The following is a 26103-nucleotide window of genomic DNA, read 5'->3' as shown; positions in this document are numbered from 1 at the left end:
ATATTCCGGGAACGTCTTTCGTTTTAGTTGACTTGGTCAAATTTGTAAACACAATCGGTAATACCTGTTCTGAACTTCTTAAATCAAATATGCACAATTTTATATATTTTTAAAATCTAATACTAATAAAAACTTATCTAAAACACTTTTAAATACTGAAATGAGCAAACCCATAACAAAAATGATTAAAAATGAAAGAAAAAATGAAAACTTATAAAAAAGACAAAACTTTAAAGCTGCAGTATGTAAGAATTTTTAGTGAAAAATAAAAAAATCTACAAAGATTATCAACTGAATGTGAAGAAATAACAGTTCTGACGTTTTGACGTCTATGTATTGTGTTTGTGAGATATATGCTCATGTTTGGTGCTCCAAGCTACGAGTCCGTACCGCTAGCTGCACTTCTGTCTGAGCTAACTAGCTCACGGCAGCTACAGTTAGCGGCAGTTAGGTACATATTGCATATTGCAGCTTTAAATCTTGCCCCAGACAAATTATAACACAATAATCCTAAAGCTAATATTGTAACTAATCTGAACTAATACTTGAAATACAAAAAATAAGTGTCTTAATAGACCAAACAGCTTATAGAGCTACTTGAGAAAATAATCGGCACATATATTTATAAACCCCCGATGTCCTCCAGTAGGCTGTCCATCATTTCAAGCGCACACACACACATTTACACACTAACAAGCACAGCCACCACCCCCTCCTCTTTATTTACCTTGCCATAACTCCCCACAGGTATGGTGTGTTCAGTACCAATACCTGCTCAAAGCAGCCAAGGTAACTGCTGTGTGTTAATTCACCATCTGTAACCTAACGTGCATGTTTGCCTCAGCTCAGCAAGTGTGTGTGTGTGTGTGTGCGCGTGTTTTCTCCCAGTTTGTCTTCTGTCAAATCTCATTTCCAGACTCAGGACCTTTTTGCTCGACGGCATGCACTGCAGAGGCACATAGATACAGTGTGTTGCAACGCATGAAGTGTCTCATTTTTCAGCAGCAGTGGGTGTTTATGTGACATTGAGATCTCTTTCCTCCAGAGTGTGTTCACGTGTGTGTGTGAGAGGTTAAATTTGACAGTAATGGAGTGAGTGCTCCCATTATTTGCAACATTAGGCCCAGATACTTAAACGTGTGTGCGCGTGTGTGTGTGTGTGTGTGTGTGTGTGAGACTGATTCAAATGAACTGCAACTATTTGTGCGGACCGGTGTTAACCCCTCGTCCTCCCGCTCTCCTCTCCGCCTAATTTGCCCTCTCTCTCCCCGTCTCCCCCTCGTCTCTCCACTGCAGCAGACTTTGCAGTTTCAGTCCAGTGATTCAGGCAATGAGAGAAACGCCAGCTTTACCCCTCGCTACCTCTCCTCCTCCTTCCTCCTCCTCCTCCTATCTCACAAGAGCAAACCCTCCTCCTCCTCCTCAGCATCCTCCCCCTCCTCCTTTTCTCTTTTTCTTCCTCCACCTTTCCATCCTCACTCTTCCCTCCAGCTCCCACTACGTCTTCCTACTAATCCTCTGTCATTTAACCCCCCCTCTTCTCTCCACCTTTTTCTTCCCCTTCATCTTCCCTCCCTCTCTAGGCCATCTTTTCTCTTCCGTCCCCGTCTTATCACAGTCACTCAGTCCTTGGCTGCTGGCTGCCTCCCTCTCTTTTCTCTTTTCTCTCTCCTCACCCACTCCAATCTCCTCTTTTTTTTTCTTCTCCCTCTCTCTCCATTTGCCTCGACCTTAGCCGCCCAGGATTGAGAAAGAATATGTCATTTTATCAGAGAAAAGCTGACAGCGATTTGCGTGCGTGCGTGTGTGTGAATGTTTTTTTGCTCCGTGGTATTAACCCTCTCTTGACTTTCCTTCATAGAGCTTTATTGAAGAGTTGTGGCGCTCTTCTCGCTGTCATAATTAAAAGATTTTCTTTTAAGTGGCCATTTCCATGCCTTGCTGAGTGTTTTAATTCAAACCCGTGGTGTCTCTCGCCTGGTAAAAACTCATGCTTGTGTGTGCTCGCCAGCTGAATTAGTGTGTAAAGGAGGGTTTTTAATTACCCTCCGCTCGACTTTCATCAGTTTGTATGTGTTCTCTCTCTCGTTCCTCACTTTTTCACCTCCTTTATCTCTCTTTTTAGGAAATCGCATCATCAAATTTTGAGTTGAATTCAGGTCATTCAGAGGTATAAAACTCTCGCTTTCACAGTTTTCAGCACCCCAGAGTGTCTGATTCATAAAAGGAAGGAAAAAAAAAATTCAATGGTTAAAATTTCACTTTGAATCCTCACCGCTTTGGTGGGAGTTTCCACCGAAGCCTCTAATCCCTAGTCCTCGGAAATAATTAAACATTACTGCAGCGAAGAGCCTGTGGGATTGTATAGAATCTGAAGTCTCCTTCAGCCCACCTTTTCCTTAATTCCTTCCCGCTTCTCTCTCTTTTTCAGCTCACTTTGCTTTTCTTTCTTTTGTTTCCAACTGTCTCTCCCGCTCCTCTTTCTAAAATTCTGCTTCTTCTGTCTTTTCATTCATCCCGCCTCTTACTTTACCCTTGTTTAAACCTGGCCTTAACATGCACCCCCCCTTTTTTTTTTTTGAGTGAACATTTTAAAGTCACAGTGAAACGGCTGTAAAGAAAATCCTTAGCTTCCATAATGTGAGGCATTTCCAACTGAAAAGGGAACATTTTGGCGAAAGAAATACTTAAATCTGATTGGATCACTCAGGTGAGCGTGGCGTAGATAATATAAGGCTACACTGAGCTGTGTAGGACTGTTGACCTTCACCCACACCTCCCATAACTGTTAAATGTGAAGGAGATCCATCCATCCACGCTCAACAAGTTTTGCCTGACATTTCAAGTGGTTTTATATGATGGGTGGGAAGCTAATCGCCCTGAATCACATTTGATTAAACCCATTTGTGCACACGCCCTCAAGTGATTATAAGTCATCAAAAATACTTAAGAGCTTAGAGAAGAGGATGAACTAGAAAAAAAGAGGGATTTTGATTCCATTGTGCTCAAAATTGATTTTTTTGACATTCGGCAAAATACCAAGCCAACTAATACTGGGTTTTTGAGGCCATCTCTGATATGTAGGAGCAGGGCTGGGTGATACAGCCTTATTATAATATTGCAATATTTTAGGCTATATCGCGATCGATATTTAGGAGTTCAACAAATCCAACAACAATCTATCAGCCTTGAGAACAGATACGGATCTCTTAGATTTTAGCTTTTTTTTTAAACTGTAACCAAGCAGCTAAGCAATTTTGGCATTTCCTTACCGCCATCTCTTGTAACTTAACAATTCTGATATATCGGCTGATTCTTTGGCCTGGCCGATCTATCGATCCACCTCTAATACCAACAGGTAACTGAACAATCAACACAGGGACACGGGAAAAATCTGGAACGTGTATTTTTCATTTCACTGTGTCTTTAAAACAGTTTCACTCAAATAGGACATTAGATATCAAACAGGATGGAATTGGATGGGACAGGAGAGGAGCTCACTGTCAGATTCAAACGATGTGAATCATTAATAGAGGAATCCTATCTCACACTGGGTGTATTTTAATGTCAGGTCTTAGTGCATTTCAGCTGAATCATCTCTACATGCACTCCACAGATGTGAAACTGAAGCCAAAGCTTACGCCAGCTTTCTTCTCTTTCCTCACAGCAGGTGGTGACATCAACTCCGCGTCCCACAAGGGCCTCCACAGTCCGGAGGTGCGGGCTCGCCTGGAGAGCGGGCCCTGCGCCGCAGCTCACTCCCCACTGGCCGAGCGCAACGGCTTCCTGCAGCTGCGTCTCCACGGATACCAAGCCAGCTTCTTGATGTCCACGATGCGTAACCTGGCCCACTTCCTGGAGGATGACACCGCGCCGCAGGTGCTGCCTATGGAGATCAGCGTCAGGGACACACACATCAACTTAAAGGTGAGAATTCCAGATTCCAGCTCCTTTAATCCAGAGTTTAAAGGTATATTTTTTACCCTGAGGTGATTGTTGCAGAACTGCTGTTTACCTGCAGGATGTTTGTCCTAGTTTTTCCAAACTTGTTTCAGTAATAGACCCCATAACTCACTGCCATACAGTGCAGCAGCTTCCATAACCAAGTTAAACATTTTGATCTCTGGCCTTATTTTAATTTGGATTTAAACTGAATGTTTAACGACATAAAAAGGCTGTTCTCTCTTGGATGTGGATAATTCCTGATAATTCCAACATGTGCCACCTCTTTCTCCAGGACGACGGCCCCCGGGACAATCCCTCCGACCCCGAGCCGTCGCCGATCACCCTGCATGTGGACAGCCTCATCATACACAGAAAAGACGACGGCTCCTTCTCTATAGGAGGTGACGCACAATTTTTTTATCCGCCAGATATTTCCACCTCCACTCCAGCGCTGATTCACTGCAGTTATATAACATGTCCTACTAAATGCTTTTAAGTCCACGCTCGCCACATCCACACCTCCAAATTCATTCCTGTTGTCTCTGCTTGTCCCCTCAGTGGACACGGCTGCAGAGACCAAACCCAGGAAAGAAAGCGCGTTGACTGACAGCACTCTGAGTCCGGTCCCTGAGGTTGTGAGCAGCGTCTGCTGTGTACCGAAGGCTACGCAGACCCAAGCCCCGCCCACCAGCCCCCCTCCATCGAGCAGAGAAAAGGTGAGCTGCACATGAGAGGATGCAGTGTGGGGGTACATGGGTGTAGAAGTTATATCTTGACGATTTCATGTAGAAACACGTTTTTCTCTCTCTTCTTCTTGTGTTTTCCTCCCACAAATTTAAATTGCTGAACAAAAGACACATTTTCTGGACTGCCAAATTTTGATTTTTGAGCTATTCCTGTTCACTGCTTGGCTTCCATTTCATTTACAGTGGGAGTGATATTTATAAAATTATGCAGAATACAAGAATTACATTTTCAGATGGAACATTGAGAGGGAAAAGTTAGATAATGCTGTTTGAAGACCAACATGTCCTCTGATGTAAACAATAAAACAAGTTGTTTGCTAAAAATTTGTCATCAAACATAATTCTGTAATTTTATTTTAACATTTTATGACACGAAAACAATCCAAACACGCACTGACGCCTCCCTGTGAACCTTGTCGTTGTGTTTTAACAGATGCTGCTGGAGGAGAACGAATGTTTGAAAGTGGAGCTCTCCCGAGCCAAGATGGCTCTGGCCGAGGCTCAGATGGAGAAGGACTCGCTGCTGCACCGCATGAAGAGCCTCAAAGTCAACACCAGCTAGACCCGGCTCTCTCTCTTCACCCTCAGCCTTTCAAGTCACTCATCCCCCGCTGGTCTGCAGTCAGAAGAACTGAAGGGGTCGAGGGTCAGCAGCATAAATAAAGGAGAAAAGGGGGATTTCTTGACTAAAAACGGCTCCGTTTACGCGCTTTTTTGTTGAGTGAGCCACCGCGTGACTTTAGACCTTCAAAATAATTCCTTCATAAAGCAATGCAGAGTCTGTGTGAAGACTCAAAAATACATGTTTTTACACGCTTGTCGTCTGTTTTGCGTTCTCCACTTCGGACTGTGGAGGCTGGGAGAGAGTTGGAAAAAGGGAGGAATGACATTTAGCGTGTGCGTGTTTGTGTGTGTGAAGAACGAGGACGAGGATCTATATCCATAGTTGTGCCTACACGAAACCCTTCCCACACTATCCCTGTTGTGTAAGTTGAAAAACAAAAGAATCACAGCTAATCGTAGATGAGCTTCATTCAGTCCTGTAGGTATGAAGGAACACTGAATGTCGCATCTTCAGAGGAATGTCTCAAAAAAAACGACTTATTTTGCACTGCACTGAAACTTGCGATTTCGTGCTTTCATATTCAGAGAGGACGAGACAAATCACTCTCTCGCTCGTCCTCTCGAGTGTGTACAGTGTATATTGTATAAGAATGTGAACACATGACTATTTTCTTCAGAACTTTGCAGTGTTTCAGTTGAATGTGTGTGTGTTTGTCTCAGCCAGAACAAGCATCTCATTACGACAAATTTATATCCGTCAGTTCCACAGCTTTGTCAGCAAAATGCCCCCACAAAAAATGTCTGTATCGCCGCCTCCCTCCTCTTATTTTTCTATGTGTAAATATCTACTTAACATGTGCAGCACTTTTAAAAAAAAAAATGAGGCACTGTAAATACAATTAGAACTGTGAGAGAACAAGAGTGGAGAGATTTAGAAAAGAAGAGGAGTAGGAATATAAAGGCACACTGAAGCTGCCTGACTACATATATGTGTTTGTCTTTGTGTAAATTTCTAACCTGCCATGTGTAGTTTTTTTCATGAACAAGCGTCGAGCATATCTGCTGCTGTTCCATGCTTTCATGCCTGTGTGACGACGATGACGACGACTTCAGGGCAAGACCCCTGAGCAGATGTTAAAAATGACTAAGACTTGTCTAACAGCACATGCTTTGGCACAGCACAAGAAGACTATAAAAGGACAGTTTGAAACCCTCACGTAAAGGTCACCCGTCAGTCTACATATGCAAATTGAGCTCGGCCCGTTTCATTTCAGTTTCTGTCCTCGAAAAAAGAAGTCGTTCTGGTTTCTGTAATGGTGGTTAAACACACCTGGTTCTCTGTGTAAGACTTGAAAATGTCAGAGTTGAGGGATTTTAACACGATTGTATGTGAAGAGTTTTTCTTTTTCATCCATTCATCACAGCCCTCCTCCTCCATCCCTCTCAGCGAAACTCTGTTGAGGAAGAAAAAGACACAAAGTAATAATAAGTTGTATTTTGTCTGTCAAAGCTGCTGAAATACTGATGAAAAATAAAAGGGTGTCTGACCTCAAGTGACGTCACTTGAGGCAATTTATGAGATTTTGTTTTCCTTGTTCCGTCCATGATTTCTACCACCTCTTTTTCACTTTCTTATAAAATGTTTTCCACAAATGCTACAATGCTGCCTGCACACACACACACTTTGTGACTTTAATACCCACACCAAGGTATGGAGGTTTATGGAGGGTATGTTTTCAACCCCCATCCTTTTGTTGGTTGGTTTGTCAGCAGGATTACAAAAAAACTACTGATCAGATTCTCACTAAACTTGGATGGAGGATGTGTCTCGGCCCAGAATAGACCCCCTTAACTTTTGGTGCGGATCTGGATAAAGGAATGAATCCAGGATGTTTTTCTCACATTCTTTAAAGGGACACTGTAACATTTTTTCAACCAATTTTCTTGAACTGTAGGACCTCTCGGCAGGCAATTGCCTATTTTTCTTTCATATTTACACATACAAATGTAAACATATCACTTTCAAGCACATCTAGAAACTCGCGTTCGGAAGAATTCTAAAGCCTTCACATTACCGGGTAATTCGGACCAAACAATGGTACCAACCAAAGTCCAAGACCAGATTTCTCCTCCTATTGGAGAGAATTAGGATTAAATAGGCCTTAAACTCCTGTAGTCTGAGCCCCTTCTTAGGTCTCGCTAACTTCTATTCTTTGAATGAAAAGCTCTCTGTTTGTTTATAGACAGAACACCATGAGAGTCCATGCATCTGCAATCAGAACTACATTTAAACAAAAAAACAAGCTGCCAGTGGATGTTCAGGCGTATATATACTCTCATTCTCCGTTATTCCAACATTCAGTTACTTGTTGGCATCACGTTTCATGCAAATGGTCCATTTTCCCCAGTTTTCTCAAAGAAATCTCCTTCGCTTCTTCGTTGATACGTCAGATTTTCCATTGAATAGATATCCCAGACGATCGTAAACAGACCCTGTGGAGTTCCCCTTACTGTACCATTCCAAGATCACTCAAGTACACACATTACCACAAAACATGGCCTGGAAAATAATAAACACATAGTCAACAATAAACAGGTTCCCCAAAGTGGTCCCATGAGGAGTTTCAGTTTGAGTAAACACAGATTTGTACGTGCTGTTTAAGTGAAAGACACCACATCTGCTCCTTGTAGCCAGAAAGATGCATACTTTGAATAGGAGAGTCACACTTCAAGCCACTGATAATGAGTTATTAAAGGCTAAAGGTTTTTATGACTTTTTAAAGTTATTGTCGGGGTTCAAATCTGTGGAAAATTGTACTGTGAAGGAAAACCTTTACAGTACAGGGTTTTCTGACTTGTTTAAAGCTCACGGGATGACTTAATTTGTTTCTGTAATTAGAAACAAAGCCGACGTTTGTACTGTGATGAGTTGAGGCCGCAAACTAAACTCTTAAGTGCAGCCTCTGTGGGCTCAAATGAGCTGCACTGAACCACTGCAGGAGAGCGTTTGGACTTTGTGCACATAAATGGTCATGACATTTTACGGCTGGAGTAGTGCAGTGAGTCATAGAAGGGCATTAAATGTTTGAGTGTGAGTGTGTGTGTGAGGCAGAGAGAGAGAGAAAAGTTCTGCTCTGCTGCTGACATGAAAGCCTGTTTACATACTGAAGCTTAATGTTTCTGTGATGATGGCTACGTCACAGCGCTGGTCCGTTTATGTAAGCAAAGCATGCACACATTCATTTATATACAGTGTGTGTGTGTGTGTGCCAGCATCACGAGCAGCTGGATTATGGGTAATATGATGAAAGAGAGAGGCATCAGGTTGTGTGTTGGCTCAGAGTCTACAGTCTGCGTCCAAACACCCAGCGGGGCTGCAACTGCCGGTTCACTGCTTGGTTCTCTGGTTTTATTCCTCTACTGGAGCCTCACTGCAAATATAGTGACCCTGTAATACTGTTGTAATAAAATTAATGAAGGCTGAATTCCATTTAGCTGCTTCGGTTTGAGAGTCTTGCTGTAGGCCTTTTTCACTGCAGACATTTTGGACTTGTCATAGCAGGAAAAGCACAGGTGTTACTAATAACACTAACGATGCTTCTGCTGAAATTAAATGTACGACTGAGTGTTTGTGCATATGTTTCTGTCGTAGATTTTCACAATAAAACAAAATGAAGACTTTAAATTGTAAATATTATCAAGAAATTATCATATTTTTGACATTTTTTTTGATTAACTGATTATTTGACTTATTGCAAAAGTAATCAACATTTTAAATGATAATGAAAATAACGATTGATTGCAGCACTGTTAATTAAATGTGTGATTTCCTTCTTATCAGTCCTTCACTTCGCTGCTTGATTTCCTCAATTTATAAGCCATTTTTTTATGATGTGGCTCCAATGTTGTTGACTTGATTAATGTGTTCATACATTAATCATCTTTCATCATTTATTCTATTTTTTAAAGCAAAAAAATGCCAAAGATTTTCTTGTTTCAGCTTCTAAAATGTGAATATTTGCAGCTTTTCTTTGTTTTACATGTTTGTAAATTGAATTTCTTTGTGTTTTGGACTGTTGGTCGGACAAAGCAAGACATTTAAATACGTCAGGCCCTGGAAAACAGTTTATATTTTATTTACTAAACAATTCAGGGAAATAATCAGCAGATTAATCAGTAATGCAAATAATGGTTCGCTGCAGGCCACAAATCAATTAAATCAGTCACAGCTCGTTTTTACGAGCTCAGAAGACGCTGTAGGTGAAGCACTTGAAGGCAACACGTCTCCAGATTCCAATTAAGCAGCAGAGTGGAGCCACCGGGCAGGTCCCAGCATGCACCGGCTGCACAGTGAAGAGGAGGGGGTGTGTCAGTGGACAAATCAGAGCAGAAATCCATCTTCTGTTTTCAGTCTCCATTCATTCATGCAGACCATGCTCCGACATGACAGGGAGGCTATTTCAGGATCTCACCTGTTTCCAGATCCATTCAGCTGCAGCTGCAGAGCCCATTGTGGAGGGATACTACTCCAGTGGGCAGGCGAACTGCGCATGTGCGGGTTTGATAGAACAAGTGAATGGTCTGAAAGTGGCAACAACTGGCACAGCTGGTGGGTGAGAGTGAGACTTTGGGAAGAGACTAACAAAGGCATTGCCTCCTGTTGGTGGTGTAGCATCGTCATCCACGCCCAGGCTGTACAGTAAGTCTTTCAGGCAAGGCAGGAACAATGACAGCGGAAGAGGGCGGCTTCGCTTTCAAAATAAAACCTAGGTTTGCACAAGGTGCTTCCTGGATCAGGACTATTTCTTTAAATTAGTGAGATGAAGAATATCTAAAACATATATTCACACTTGCTTTTATGTTTATTTCCAGAAATGCAGACAAGGCAAAGACTAAATCTAATCGTGTTCCCTTTCTAGGACAAGAATAATGTGAAACATCAAATAAATAAAAAGGTTGTGCATTTAAATATTTGGTAATTGTAGCTAGGCTATGCTAATCTATCAAGTTTTTAGCTAGTTTGCTATGGAGCAGAATTGCTTGCAACTTAGCAAGCTTGCTGGTGTAAGCTTGATATGCAACCGCATATCCAAAATTCCCCGCAATTAAAAAAAAAAAAAGGTAGCTAGGATATAAAAAACTGTTTAATCAAACAGTACCATTAGTTTTGCTATCATTTTGATTTATTAAACTGTGGTCTGGTGGTGATTGTATTTATCTATGATAGCTACCTAGGCTACTTAACTAGATTGCTAACTAGCTAATTGGCGTATGTGGTGTGTATAGGCAAGATAGTTTTTTTTGAATGGCAAATAAGAAGTCATATTGGACATAAAAAGCCACTGAGATAATATAAAAAAAGAAATAAAGGCAATATAAAAAACAAACAGTAGTTATAGCATGAAAGCTTGCTATCTTACCTATTTAACTTGCTGGTGTTAGCTCAGTATGCAACCACAGAAACTGCAGAATATCCCCCCAATTCTTTAAAATACATTGATAGCTGTATACAACACAACTTTGGTCAAATAATAGCATTATTCTTGTCATTTTTTCTTATTTTATAAGTCACTTTTCATTAAAGGGTTGGAGAATTATGTTTTGCTTTGTTGCTCATCAGCTACGTTAGTATATTTATTTATATTGTATACATATACATATATAATAAAAAAGCAACAAAATGAAATATAAAACAATTGTTTTGATATATGGTGGTGGCTGGTGAAGTCTGGAGGTTTTTATTTTGAAAGTCGTGGCCGGAAGTGCGCCGCTTTATCCCGGGTAGCTTGAGTAACGTGGGTCTCAGGCGACACCGACAGGCACCGGCCAGTCAGTGCGGTAGGTTCGGGGGTAAAGAGGTTGCGGAGTGCGGCGGGACTGGAGAGCTGCTCTTGCGGAGGTGAGGCTTTCACATCCCGCGTGTTATCAGCTGGAGCTTCAGCTGGAGCTTTTTGTCCGGACAGAGACGGAGTTAGTTTAGTTTCTTTTTGAACCAGGGTTTACTCTTCTCACTTCTCACTGAGGGCTTCGCCTCGGAGCCTCCAGGTTTCTCTCCCCCCCCCCCTTTCACCTCCTGCTGCGCTGGTTTGAGATTACGGAGCCGTGTGCGTGTGAATGGACTGAGGTGAGAAAGGCACCAGGGGAGCAGCGCGCGTCAAACCTGCTCTGCAGCATCAATAACACCTCGATCACCGTGCAGCAGCAACAGCAGGAGCAGCAGGAGGAGCAGGAGGAGCATGCAGTGAGAGGAACCCTGTCAGATGCTCTCCCACACCAGGCAGTGAGGGGGAAAGGGGGTCGCAGGAGGAGAGGAGGAGGATTTATGGGAGATTTGTTGGATTTTCATCAGCCCGTCGTTGCAAACTTGTGTCCGGGATGGGGAAGGAGCAGGAGCTGCTGGAAGCCGCCCGGACCGGGAACGTCGCCCTGGTGGAGAAATTGTTGAGTGGGAAGAAGGGGATACTGGGGTCAGGCTCCGGCTCCATCCCTCTGCCCAACCTGCTGAGGTAAGAAAGCCCGCTCTCATCTCCCCTCCAGCCCCCTCCTGGAGGGGGATTCCTGTGGAGGGTGGAGGGGGGGGGGATCCCATGCTGCAAAATGAGGCATAATTTAGCTCCATCATAGGTCAGTGCACTAGAAATGAGTCTCAGCTTCACTCCTCCCAGCTGCAGCAGAGAGTGTGCACTGTATATTCAGCAGCATATGATCAGATGTAGTGTTTTATGATCTTGCAACATGCCAGAAAGAAAAGGAAGTCTGTGATGCAAAGCAAAGACAGTGTTGTGTGAAGTAAAGTGGAACTGCTGCAGGCTGCAGGCCAAATACTGTATCTGTGACAGCGTCTATCAATATGTGACTAGAGGTTAGACGTCCCCCTGTCCTCTCCGGGTTGCTGCTATCTTTTCATGCTCGGCGGGCACAGAAAGAACAGACAGTACCTTTCAGCCTCACGGCGCTGACAGCTGTCAGAAATGTTGATTTCTTGGACGAGAGTGTGATGGATGCATTTGTGACGAGTCGAGTTTGGTCCCAGAAGCGTCTTCATGCTGATTCTGCGTGGACGTCCATGTGGATTGAAAACCCACCACCACCCTCCTGTTCTGGTGTCACTGCACGGATCCTCTCGGGACCTCGTTGTGGTGTTTGTCACAATCAACAAACATGCATTTCCTGAGAGAGCGATTTCTGAAATCACTTGCTCCATCGCCTCTTCTGAAGAAAGAGGATGTGAGCAAGCGAGGGAACGTCGTTTGTTTGTGTCAACAGGTGGCAAAAAACTGTTCATTGCTTTCACCTCATCTTGAACCCCTGAACCCATTATTTCCAGTATCTACTGATGTGACTGCATGGTACCTTTTTCGAAAAACAAACTAATATTGTGAGCAAAACATCAGAAATCCTTTGCACAACCCACTCGAAGCATTCTTCTCTAACCACAAGGGCTTCAATCTGGCCGCGAGAACAACTGCTGAGGTTATTATTGTCCCCCTCCTCCCGCCCCTGCAGCCTCGCCCTCTCCCCCCGCTGAAGCCCAGGCTGAGCAGGTGATTAGGAGATCAAAGGCTGGGGGTTAGGTACGGGTGGAGTGCCGCCTCGGGCCTTTTCAAGCAGAGCGTCTCACGACCGGGATGAGGTCGCACACTGGCAGGGGAGGATGCCAACCACTCACTACGGGAAGCTTTACCCAGGGTTGGGAACCTCCGGGCCGAAAAGTTCTTTCTTTGGGTGCATTTTCAAGTTTTAAGAGTCACAGAAGAAAGCACAAGACAGGTGGGCCGATGACGAATGTGGCACCACCGTTGTTGTGCAGTTGCACGCAAAAATGTCGTGCAAAAACAGATGTTGCTTTTTCGTTCTTCAGTGGACTAATTTGCCGAATCTTGGCAGGTGAAGCACAGACAACGGGAAAATTTTAGTTCCTGGGGCTTAAAGTTCTGGGTGGAAACGTGGCCTGTAAGGGCTTCATGAACTGGGAAAGATGGCAGGGTCCGCCACATATAAACACAACATATCGTCCTTTAAGGAAGAGTTTGTTTATTTAGTTTGTTGAGGCATTAAAAAAAATCAGTCGATGAGGATCTTTCTCTACGTGGTGCACCTTTTAATTTAAATACTGTGTAATTCACAGGAAGTTGGCTCCAGGAGTATTAAAAAGCAGTTCCTGATCAGAAGCTTCAGAGGAAGCATCAATGAAAAATGCAGAAACCTGTTTTGTGACATGACAGCAGCTGATATTTATCTTCTGTTATCCTCCAAGAGCAAAACATCAAATAGAAAAAGAGGAAAAGTTCACGGTTTCTTGCAACGAGCGGTCAGTTCTGTGGTGTGTTCGACACCCGCGTGTGACATACTGCTATTATATTCATGTCAGTTTGTTTCTGTTCTTCTTTTCCTGCTCATAATTTCCTCTCTCACATAATAAATTGTTTAGGTGGGAAGGAATCACTGGAGCTGCTCGCATGCTGGAGCTTTTTTTGTCGGTTCCCACGCAATCTTTTGTAATAAGAGAAGCAGGCTTGCCACGTAACCGCTGTGTCCCAATTTCACACTACAAACTAATCGTATACAGTATTATGCACTCGTCATACGATCACTGCTGGTTATTGGACACGCTGGCAGCTTTTGGGGTGGTAACGTTGGTTTGTCCACCACTTTGATCCAATACCTCAACAGCTACTGGATGGATTGTTGTGAAGTCAGGTAGCGTCACCATCAGGTCAAAATGTTAACTAAGCATCATACTACAGTATACTACACACACTTTACTATAAATCTATCAATCTATAATCTAAAGTCCTCCTTTAAAGACGGACTAGTGTGTAGATGTGTCTCTGTGTTCGGCGTGATGACAGTTAATGTCCCAGAGAACTTCTGTAGTCTCATTCAGCCAGTAAGTTAAGTTTTTACACTTTATATATCAAAAGCGGGATATTTACTGACATATTTTATGCTGTAGAACAAAACGCGAAAACATCTTGAGCTTTTGGTGACGACAGGCCTTATTTCATTTAACCGAAACCCTTGTTTTCTGGGCTTTAGGACTCATTCCTGCTGTAACATCCCCGTCAGGCTCAGATGTACCTCATATTTGGTGTTAATTAGCAAATGTTAGCATGCTAACACCCTAAACTAGGATGGTGAACATGGTAAACATTACCTGCTAAACATCAGCGTGTTAGCAATGTGATCCTGAGCATGCTAGCATTTAGCTCAAAGCATTGCTGTGGCTCTTTATCCTGTCTTGTTCTACTTCCTGGAACCTTTGCGGAGCTTTCAACCGTATCTCGTTGCCTTCATCAGGAGGTCAGTTTGCTCACTTGTCATGGAGATGCTTCAGTGTTTCAGTCCCTGGAGACTTGGCTCGGGAACTGGCTGGAGAATCGTCAGTTCACCTCCTGGGCACTGCTGATGTGCCCTTGGGCAAGGCACTGAAGTCCTAACTGCTGCACCTGACTACGTGGCAGCCTCTCGCTCTGAGATGTCTCCATATCCTGTGTGTGTGTGTGTGTGTGTGCGTGTGTGTGTAAAATAACAACAGATCCAAAAAATTCAAATTTCCTGAAGGGGATTAATACAAATATGTCTTCTACTTTGTCGCTTTTCCCGTGTGAACACTTTCAAAACTGGATCAGAATTAATCTGTATTATGCAACTTCTGTGATGATGTTTGTTTGTCCTTCACGGCACGAATTTGTGTTGATAAGAGGGACTCACACCCAAGTTGTTACTGTATGTATCTCATCTGCACATCCAGAAAACTGTAAACATTGCCGTTTAGTGTGTTTGCTTTGCAAATTAGGATTTGATTTAATTTATTGGAGGACAGCGAATATTTACAGAACACTGAATTAATTTGGAGATTAAAGAAGGACGTGGGAAAATGTTGGAAGAGGTGCAGCTTTTGGGTCTCTGTAAACTGTAGTTCAAGAAGCAAAGTCGAGTGAATTTGAGAATGCATTATGGGTGGAAAAACCTGCGTCTCATTGTCTACTTTGGAAAACACATTCGGCTTTTATTGGAGACACCGGCACATGAGGAGGTGTCTGTAAAACTCTGTCTGCACATCTGTTTGTGTGCGTTCACATGTGTCTGTGAGTGACCGGTTGTGTGACGCGCCTCGTCATAGAGATCTGTTGTACTTTAGCGGTACTCATGAGTGAGTCAGCAGAGAGGTCACAGCGGAGGCGTGTGCGCAGGCTAACGTTATGGGAATTATCTCCGGGAATCAATGCATACTTTCCCATCTTAAGGCCTCTGAGCCATTCATAGCATTCCTAAGTCATGAGGTTCCTCTTTTCGCTGGAGGAATCGCACTCAAAACCGCCAAGTGGGACATGAACACTGACACACAAATGCACATGCGTGAGCACAGGATGTAGAGAAGACGATCCTCTGGCTGTAATGCTGCAGTTTTCGGGGTGTGGAGCGGCACACACACACACACACACACACACACACACATGCAGACACGTGCAGAGTGGAAAATCAATACTGGATGATCTCATTGCAGTTTAATGGGTCATATTCTCTTGCAGATGACCTGCACTGTACATGGTGATTGTTTGTACGTCTGCGCTGTAAAACACTCAAACACTTTAATCCCTAAAATGCTTTGACACAGTTACCCACACATTGTATATTTATAGCTATAACTGTGTTTAAAAAGGGGGGAATCTCCTGTAACGTAGATATAAATTGTAAATACATGAATGTAAGAGCAAAGGCTTCTTCCGAGTGTGTTCCCAGTGAAAAAAACATAATCTTAGAAGAGCCAGAAATACTAATTTCTTCCCCTCTATAGAGCATCATGTATCGCATCAAAACACATGCTGTGTTTTGAGTAATTAGTGATATTTCATTCATTCCATTCATTCATTAAATTACAGAAAAGGCTGCAAAGTAAAATGGTAATGAGTGCATTTGTCCAAGAACTACTGTTATGTAAATGCACTTAATAAGACTCGACGGCATTACATAATTAGTTAAGCACCAGTTTCTGCTACGTCATGGCACGTGATTGCTGCTTCACTTTTAAGATGGATTTGATCTTCTTTTATTGTTATTTGACTACAAATGCACAGATATTCGCAGCGTTTTCTCTCCCTAAACACCTTATCTCACGTTAACTGCTGATACAGAGAGCTCTCATTTCCAAGATTTTAAAATCAGTACACCCAGGAGGCGATTTGTTGGATGCATTTTGATCATTTTGCTAACAAAGGAGGGATGGCATTCCCCCTCATCCCCATGCAAACCGCCTCCTGCCTGTACCTGTGTTCGCCGCCTCTCGCTGTCAACATCGAGGAAGAAACAGTCTTTGATATGCCTGATACACTATCAGCTCCATGAGGTCTGTTTTTCAGCTCTTCCACTAATATCTATATTTCAGTTTTCTTGCTTCTGTTTTTTTTTTTTCCAATCAGGTCCTGCACACTGAAATTGCACAAGTAGATGCAAATGTTTTCCATCTGTCTCCTTTCCGCTTCTACCACCAATGTGTCTCTCGCGTAACTGCAACAAATTTAGGCGCGTTCACCGAAGATTGCTGAAAGGTATTCTGGGAAATGCACAAAATCAGAAAACCAGACAGGAGAAGCTGGGGCAGATTAAGGCAGAGTCAAAACAGCAAAATAGTACTTGTGCTAAAAATACATTGCGGTACTTTTTACTGCCTCTTTTTGTTTTTAAACCTTTGTAACGAATTTGGATACACAGTTTGCACAATACACACAGTGTTTATGAGGTATCAGCTGTATACTGTCCTCTACTTCTTCAGTTCAGGACGTATTTGTCCCTTTAAGCATCTTTCCATCCAGACCAATATTAACAGTGAAGATACATTTATGATGACACATCATACCGTGTGCTCTGAGGAGATGAGGATAGACACACGGCCTGTGTGTGACAACATACTGACGGTGATGGAGTGATGCTGATTGAAAGCTGATACACTCAGAGAGAATGAGTCATGATACAACAGATGGCGGCTGATCCCTCCTCGCTCCCTCACACTCGCTCAATAATGTTCAGGGGGAAACCCGTCTTGACTTTGGGTTGTGTGTGTGTGTGTGTTTGTGTGGTTGGGGTTGTTTACCTTCCTCCTACTTTGCAAACAAACAACCTTTAAGTGGAGGGAAGCGGCTCCCAGAGGAGACACGAACTCAAACACACACTTGTGCACGGACTGTGTTTTTAATTGGCGTCCTCACAGGGCGGTCTCCCCCGACGTTCGTTTTCTGATGCTCGTTCTATCTTTGTAGCTCACAGCATGGCGCTGTGTATGTGTGTGTTGTGGAGTGGAGTTGCCGTATCATCCAAAAGGGATGAAGAGCGAGAAGAAAGCCGCAGAAACTGTTTTTTCTCAAGTTGTTTCGCGGCCGCAACACTTCGGCTCTTCTGTTTTCCGGAAACAGCAAATCAGACGACCAAAACCAAATCTGTCAGGCTGCGTCTTTGTGCGAGTCCAAGTGTGTGACATAACCACTTTCCTTGCATAATCACTCCGCTAGTGTTCACAGTTGTGTGTGTGGTCGTTTGGGGAGCCTTGAGTGTGAGAACTGATGGGGGAATCCAAGAGCTACATGTGGCGCGGGACATCTGAACTGGGTCAGGGGTTAACTGTGGAGAATGCAAGTCAAATTAAGGTTGGATTAAGAGGATGACACAAACACACACAATGTAGGAGCATCTGTGTGTCCCAAGTTACTATGCATATGGGAGTTACTGTGACGGACGATGGATAAATATAACATGTATCGGCATCAAACAACGGATTTTTAAAAAATGCCTCTGCTTTTCCATCTCCGATTTGAGCCGCGCTGGCCTGCCCCGCCTCCAAGCAGGCTGCGGTGACATCTTGGTGTAACTGCAGTATCTTGGGTGTTGGGCTGGGTACCAAACCTTTATGGCACTGACCAAACAGCCTCGAAACCATAGAGAATTGACGTTGATATCTAGGGGAGTGCTGGTAATTGGTTCCCTCGAGACATGCAGGAAAAACACTAGGTCACGTCCAGAGATGGGCTCACCAGACTGTTGTAAATAGGTTTATATTGGACTATATATGTCCATGACTTGAGTCCTGGGCTGCTGCAGCGAGGACACAGCCTCTGCACATGGGGCACACGCTCTACTACTCAGCTGAGCTACGGGAGCGCCCCAAATTTTGTTTCTGTTTCCACCTGGATAAAGTCTGAAAACTTGGCACCCTTCAGGTGCATTATCATGTGCAGCAGTGAATCTTTGGCCGCCATGTTCAACAGTGGCGTCGGTGCATAGAGTTTGTCTGGAGCCACACCGATCAAGAGGGGATGGAGGTGTGAAAGTGTGTATGTATGCGCACGTATGTGTGTGTGTGTGTGTGTGTGTTTGTGTGTGTGTGTGATCAAACCCAGAGGCTTCTTACATCTCCATTAGGGCCCGGGCCAAACTCTGCTCAAGCATCCTGCCAAGAAACTGAGACCTCCATACTCGCCGACACACACACACACACACACACACACACACACACACACACACACACACACACACACACACACACACACACACACATATTATCTCTCTCCCTCTTGCACTCTTAAGCCTCTGTCGCTCTTTGTTCCTCCCTGAATCTAAATCTTTGTTTTTTTTGTCTCAAATCTGTCTCTCCCTCCATCTGGTGCCCTGGATTTTCTGTCAATATCTCCCTCTCTCCGGCTTCCTCCTCCATCACTCACTCCACTCCACAATCTCCTCCTCCTCCCTCCACTCCTCTCCAGAGACGGACGATCCAGCCTCCCTACTGTCGCTCTTTATCGTTTTCCCTTCTCCCTCTGCTGCCTACCTATCAAAAACTTGCCCCCCTCTCCTCTCTCTCTCTCACACACACATACACTCACCACTACATCTGTTATCACCATGTGTGGGAACATCTTTTACCCATCATGCCTCTGGGCGCGACATCGATGGTTGATGGTTGGTTGATGGTGGCAGGTGAGGAATTCGGGGAATCCACAGCTCTTCTGAGAACTGCTTCTGCACCCGTAACCTGTAACAACCTGAGATTTATTAGCACTTGCCAGGTCATGGCAGGAAAGGGAGTGATGTAGTGGTGAATACAAATGTGACTCACCTTTGACCGCCAGGTGGTGATTGTTAAATGCAAAATAATCCCAAATATAGAGAAAGAATCAAGGAAATTATTGTTTTTTAGGTTAATTAGGTCTTTTAAAGTGTCTGTACAGTTTGTGATAGTCACATTAGCTTCATTTACATGCTGTCTGAGTGATAAAGTAGCAGCTTCCTGACATTTAAAGTCTAGTTCATGAGTGTATGGAAAAAAAATCCTGGTCAGGTGTGAGATCTACCGTCTGCACTGCAGTACAATCACACATAGAGCCTTTTCACACAGTCGGTGCATTTAACTACCGAGCAACTGCGAGTGTACAGCTGGTACATTAGCTGTGCAAAACAGTTCAGCAAGTCAAGTTGACACGATTAAAGTGAATTTAATGAATCCAGTAGAGATATGACAAATGCTTCAATGAGTTTGACTTCTGTGTGTGAGTGTCTAAAATAGTCCAGTTCCCCCAGAACAGAAGAAGTTGGGTTAAATTGGCCAACAGAAGGTTATCCTTGCCAGGTTTGAATAGGATTTGGCAGTGCCGACTTGAGAGATTTAGCTTCGGTTAGCAGAACTTGGGCCAGAGTCGACCCTCGGGCCTTTGGAGTTTTGGTACTTTATTTTTAATTATGAGTCTGGCATAAACGTGGCAACAACATGTGCTCGATTTAGGCTGTTTGGCTCAGCGTGTTTTGTTGCCTGGGTAAGTTGTTTGGTTTATTTTTCTCCTTTTGCTCAGAAAGGAGGAAACGCTGAAACATAATTTGCAGATTAAAAGGTGGACAGGCTGGATTTAAGTGGCTGCGTTGTTTATAATTTGACCCTCAATCTTTATCCCTTTGGATTTGTTCCATTCACAAAAAGCTTTCTCATCCTTTATCAGTCATTCTTAACTGATAAAACAAATGAAATTGGTTCATTGAGTAGGGGTTTTTAAAACAACTCAGAAAGTCTCATCGCTTGTTGCTTAAATACGTCACGAAAGACATGAATCATGTGCTAAATCTATTACCAGGAGATTCTTGCTGGGAATTTCTTGTTAATTAAATTCTCTCATGACCTCCCCCTTTGTCAGCTTCATCATAAGTCGATTTCACTCGCTTCCTGTGCTGCTCGCGTTGTGTTTTGAGCCTGAAGAGGCCACATTGATACTGAGTGGAGGAGACGCGGAGGACGGAGGGAGAGGTGTGACGTCCAGCCTGTCACGCTAATCTACAAGTCTGTGACCCCACATAACACTGCGAGTGCTGTGGAGACACACACACACACACACACACACACACACACACACATTCCAGCCGGCTCCCTGCTCTCTGATAGATGGCAGCAGTTAATGAAGCGCTGCTTTTGAAGTAGATAAGATGCGGAGAGAAGAGGGCTAGAAATGCTAATGTCATTTATGCGCTGAGGGCAAGGGCGACGCTGGAAGGCACCGGAGGGAAGTCGTGCATGTAAGTGTGAGTGTGTGTTTGGCTCATAACGAGGTTTTGAAGTGAAATCCTGATATCTTTTTAAAACAAAGTGACAAGACTGTGTTTTGGGCCTTTATTCAGAGTCTTTGCGTTTGGCTTTTTTCATGACTAAAGCTCCCAGTTAGACTTTTTGCCAAATTCCTGTCATTAAGGCCGTAAAACTAAAATAATAATAGGCTACTACTGCAACTACTGCTGCTTCTAATTATAATGTTCATAACACACGCCCATACAGTTTTGTTGTATTTAAATATCACATTAAAACAAATCAATTTGATGGATTTTTTGCAGTAGTTTTTTCCTTCCTCTTGGTTATTGTACATTTTTAATAACTAGCTTAATTGCTTTATAGATGGGGACACAACAGCTGCACTAGAGCTCAAACTTGTGTAAATCTGTAGTAATAACATTTATCACTTTTCATCCATCCGTGCAGCCTCTTGATGGGGATCGACCCCCGTGATTGACAGAAAAATCAACGTTGCAGATTTTACAGCCCCTAGAAACAGGAATTCTTCTCTCCGGGGTGGCTGACATTTGTTTAAATATTCGTTCTCCTCTCCATTTCTCTGTCAGTCTCTCACTCACTGAGGAGGATGAGGCGCAACAGTACAGCAGACCACACGCTGTACAGTGTCAGAAACAGGCTGTGATAACTAAAAAAGTGAGAAAAATTGTCATAGATCTGGAGAAATACCAGAAATGTATGACCCCGAGAGGAATCCTGGAGAGAGCAATGAAAAATGTGAAGTTTCGTGACTGCATATTGCATGATAGTGATGCTATTGCGTTGACACAAACTATCTAGACAGACGGACGACAGACTGTTGCAGCAGGCTGAGAATCTCCGAAGTAGCACAGAACTGCAACAAGTGGAATTTAGATTTTCTTCTTCTCCTGCCCAGGTAATCCTCATGCAACCCCGTAGGTTCATCTTCTCACCTGGGTGGGGAAACACCGTTTGAAACAATATTGTGCTTCTGACTAAGTAGCGACAGTTTGGGGAATGCCCTTTCCTGTTTCAACATGACAGTGCCCTCAGGCACAAAGCCAAGTCTATCGGGGGAAGATTTTTAGTGTGGAGGAACTTGACCAGCCTGCACAGAGCCCTGACTTCCCGTCATGTTGAGAGCCTCGAGAGAAAATGCAGGCCATCATCACAGCAAATTAGATATTGGTGTGACGTTCTGGTGTCCACACACATTTGTCAGTGTAGTATCAGCATCTCTTTTCGTCTCCACCACTGGTGCAGAATCGCCTCTGAAAAAGCCAGTGCCGTGACAAATGAGAATAAAAACATTAAAGAGACATGCATCACGAATACACAGCAGCAGTATGCACAGACACACACATGAAATATGCATGCGAGTGAGGCAGAGACTGTACAAAGGGAGCGGTTTCAACCACATTGCACTGCAGTTCAGCACGTTCATTGATGGAAAAGCTACAGAAACTCTTTCATCTTTTCGTCAAAAAGGAGTTTTCCCAATTACGGAGCAGCACTCCCTCAGTCTCTTCGCCACACACACACACACACACACACTCTCGCACAGCTAATCACCTCTGATTAGAGTGCGACTGAACACCTCCCCTGCCTGTCACAAAGAGCCTCCGTATGAATATTAAACACAAAATTCAGACTGCGTGTGTGTGTTCTCCTCACATATAGCTGCTTATAGGTGTCTTATGTCATTTGTCAGCAGGTGTGTGCGTAACAATGGCCTTCACCTGTATGAATGATGAAGCTGAAGTTTACATTTCGTGCGTGTGTGAGAGTGTGTGTGTGTGATACCTACCCGGGCTGTGATGGCCTCTTTAATTCCCCCCTGTGATTGATTCCCTCGCTCGTCGTCTCCTCGGTGCTGACATCGAGAGAGCGCGTGCAGAGCGACCAGGAAGTAAATTACCTTGAGCTGACAGCCTCCCACGGGATACACATTTCCCAGCAGGCCTTGCTGATGCCGATAGATTGCCTGTTGTTGTCTCTTTCTCTCACGCTCTCTGTCTCACACTCACAGACGAGATGTACCCAGTCAGTGGTTATATGTGCTACAGGCTGAGAGATGCAGCATCATGAGAATATATGAATCTAATGTATTCAGACACCCATATACTGTACTCCATGTCCGCCCACGTGGCGCTAACGCAGCACGTACATGCATGATTTAGTGAGCTAGAAGCTACTCAGGTGTCCTTATTTACAGTTCAAGCCTCTCCTTTCCCTTTCCAGAGCTTAATTTGTTCAGATTGAATGTCTAAAACGATGGTTATGTAATATCCCTACTTAAAATTCTCTTCACCGGCTCAAACCTATTGGAAGCAACCTCACTGAAATGCATAGAATTGCTTTGTTTAATTGTAAAAAGACAGCCAAGATAGCTAAACCTGTGTGCCGATACTGACTGATAATTTATTAACTATTTAATATCTATTGGAGTGACGTCACCGAACCACGTATTGATCCGGATACTATAGTCTGATTGAACGATTGGCAATTTCCCATGGCAGTCTCTGAAACGCTTTTAATTCATGTGTCCACCAGTTTCTTGGGGAGATTACGGGGGAATGATAATGGCTGATACGTCCAGTGGTTGGCAGAACTAGCATGAGTAACAGGGTTGGGTACCGTTCACATTTGTGCCGATGGGTAACCAGGTACCAGTACCCAATGGTACCCTTTTTCAGTACTTTATTGATTTAATGTGAATCTGTACTTGATAGTACAGATGTAATTCGGTCGGTATTCGTAGAGAGTACCGATTTTGGTACCCACACCTAGTAAGTAAGAAAGTATCATAATAACTAACACACCTGTGGCTCTAGAAGCGAAGTGGACTAAGCAATAAAAATAGTGTTAGTAGTATTCACTCGATGAAGTTGCTCACCAAGATCTTCATGAATGAATGACACACCGTACCAGTCGTTCTATGAAAGAGGATTACTGTCCTGTGACCATGGAAAACACCAATTCCGGTTAAGTGACAGGAGGCGATGGAAGTTGCGCCCATAATTTGCACAAGGCATCATGGAGGCCAGGAAAAGGTGGATGGAAATCTACTTACTAGTTGTTGATAATACATTGCTGTGCCTGTGATTTGTTCAACGTTTTTAAAGCATTAAAAGAGTTGCCATAGTTACCAAAAGTTTTGGAATTGGTCCTGTAGGCAATGGCAAAGACAGCTGATGAGATATTTCCGTCTGGACCAAAGTGGTGATCAACAAAGATGGAGAGGAAGATGGAGGACATGCATAAGAAAATATTCCACTGTTGGTAAAAGATGTGCTTTAACTTCTTTATGTTTTGAGACGGGTAGACATTTTCTAATCCACAGGTAGGTTGTTTGAGAGTCTGGGGTTCAAGCCAGCCTTTACATCAAAACGTATTCCTATAACACAACTTTCCCTTCATCCATTACGGCTGAGTGCAGGTAGATTTTTTCAAGGTTTATTGAAGAGGCTGTAGTGCAAATTTAAAAAGTTATATTAGTTCCTGGGTGGGAAAAACTTTAAAGCTCAATATCTCCAACTTAAACTACTAAATGCAGATGGAGCGCCATCCAGCGCCGCAATCCACCCCTCTCCTCCCGTACGATTCCGACTCCATCACCAGCCCACTCTATCTTCTTGATAATGAGCCGCAATGACTGGACACTTTCCATAAGTCTGTCTCGCCATAACCTCATCCGTCGTCTCCCCTGGCCAACGAGAACTATGTGATGAATGAGTCTTTTTAAAAAAGATATCAAATATTCATCTGCCCCCAAACTACTGAATGAAAAATTGAGAATTTATCATTCGCCGAGTGCTCATTTTACGTTCCCCTACTCCCAAATTCAGAGTTCACTTATCCACGACAAGCAAGCTGAGAAAGCAGCCGGGTAGGAGTTATCTAGAGATTGTTTTATGCATGACGGTTAAGTGCGCGATTCCTGTGACTGATGGGAAGGCAAATCAGTATCCAAAAAAGCTTTCTTAGTCATGATTAGACTCGTCTGTGGTGCATTATTCTGGACTTAGTAAGATTGGAGAGATGGGGAAGAAAACAGGAAGGGGATGACAAGAGGGGAGAAAGAAATCTTACATTTTTTACTCTTTTTTTTTACTCTTTCCTCCCCCAAACTCTTTGGACTCTTTGTTCCAAACTGTAACTAAAATATAGAAAGGTAGTAGTCTCTCTCCCCACAAAAAACATGAACGAATAGGCAGGAAGTGGAAATAAGATGTTTGGAAAAAGACCTTTGGAGTGTGTTTGTGTTTGCTGGGGGAGGAGAAGGAACAATAGAAAGAGTCTGAAGGTGGCTACGAAGGTGTTGTGTGTCTGTGGCTGGAGGCTGTATAAGCTGCTGCACATTCCCACACCTGGCAACCCCGAGGGACAGGTCTGAAAATTAGAAATCTAACCTCCACGCAACCTTTTTCGCACCCCTCTCTTTTTGCTTCTTTCCACCCTTTTCTCTGCATCCGTCATATTTGTGTGAAAGTTCCACTTTTACTGTGTGGACCTCTTAAATTTTAATTGAAACATAATTTAAAAACATAATGCAACCATTTTGTCCATCTTTTTTCATCACAACAGAGTTTACGCTATCAAAGAGAAAAGGAGAAGATGACTTTTTGCTCTATTTAACACAAAATATCAAGAAACAAGGAAGGAAATATTAAAAAGCCTTTATTCTTGTGACTGAATAATTAAAAGTGCAATCATTAAAAAAGCCTCTTTGTTTCTGGAGCCCTGATGAAGACCATGCCCTCTTAATAATTTACACATGACAATAAAGGCTTTTTAATATTTCCTCCATCGTTTCATGATACTTGCTTTTTTGGAGTGCCTGGATTGCCTTTGGAATCAGAGTTTATACTGTTAATTTACCGTCTTCACAAAAAGGTATATCCATATATGATTAATTTGCATAAAAATGTGTTTTGTTTGTGATATAATGCCAACTAGATTACGTTTTATGTCATTAAAATGAAGTATCTGCAGACGTTTTGACTGAATACGAAATGTGCATCTCTAAAATGGTCTTGTAAATCAATTTAGGCATGATTAAGGTTTTATATGTTCATGTTTAGGCAATTTAAAGCACTTGGTTAAAGGGAGACTCCACCGATTTTACCCCCCAACAGTCTGTTTACAGGTCTTTGGATGTGCAACTACATATGTGGGGAAAAAGTTGTATACAGACAGCTTACTGAGGCTATGTTAGCAGCTACTAGCATAACATACCCGAATCTCTCATTGAACTGTCGGCGGTCCAGTTGTATTTTGGGTTTT

General features: G+C 43.2%; 2 protein-coding genes across 5 annotated transcripts in view; both read left to right on the top strand.

The window, feature by feature from the left end:
- The window catches only part of bltp3b (bridge-like lipid transfer protein family member 3B), a 33291-nt gene extending 26460 nt beyond the window's left edge, over positions 1 to 6831 (top strand). Inside the window, exons 19-23 of one of the 3 annotated variants that reach the window (XM_073480308.1) lie at positions 748 to 789; positions 3668 to 3927; positions 4238 to 4346; positions 4504 to 4661; positions 5125 to 6831. In XM_073480308.1, coding sequence (XP_073336409.1) covers positions 748 to 789; positions 3668 to 3927; positions 4238 to 4346; positions 4504 to 4661; positions 5125 to 5253 — 698 coding nt within the window. In that variant the 3' untranslated portion in view covers positions 5254 to 6831. Of the gene's footprint in view, positions 1 to 747; positions 790 to 2125; positions 3928 to 4237; positions 4347 to 4503; positions 4662 to 5124 lie in introns of those variants that run through there. The other 2 variants (XM_073480309.1, XM_073480310.1) reach the window with 2 other exon arrangements.
- Positions 6832 to 11630: 4799 nt separating this feature from the next.
- Positions 11631 to 26103, top strand: part of anks1b (ankyrin repeat and sterile alpha motif domain containing 1B) — a 236862-nt gene continuing 222389 nt past the window's right edge. For both annotated transcript variants that reach the window (XM_073480861.1, XM_073480860.1), the window contains exon 1: positions 11631 to 11761. In XM_073480861.1, coding sequence (XP_073336962.1) covers positions 11631 to 11761 — 131 coding nt within the window. The remainder of the gene's footprint in view (positions 11762 to 26103) is intronic.

This window comes from Pagrus major, chromosome 14 (assembly GCF_040436345.1).
Source record: "Pagrus major chromosome 14, Pma_NU_1.0".
Taxonomy (NCBI): Eukaryota; Metazoa; Chordata; class Actinopteri; order Spariformes; family Sparidae; genus Pagrus; species Pagrus major.
Note: the sequence above shows the minus strand (reverse complement) of the source record. Positions and strands in the feature narration are given on the sequence as shown.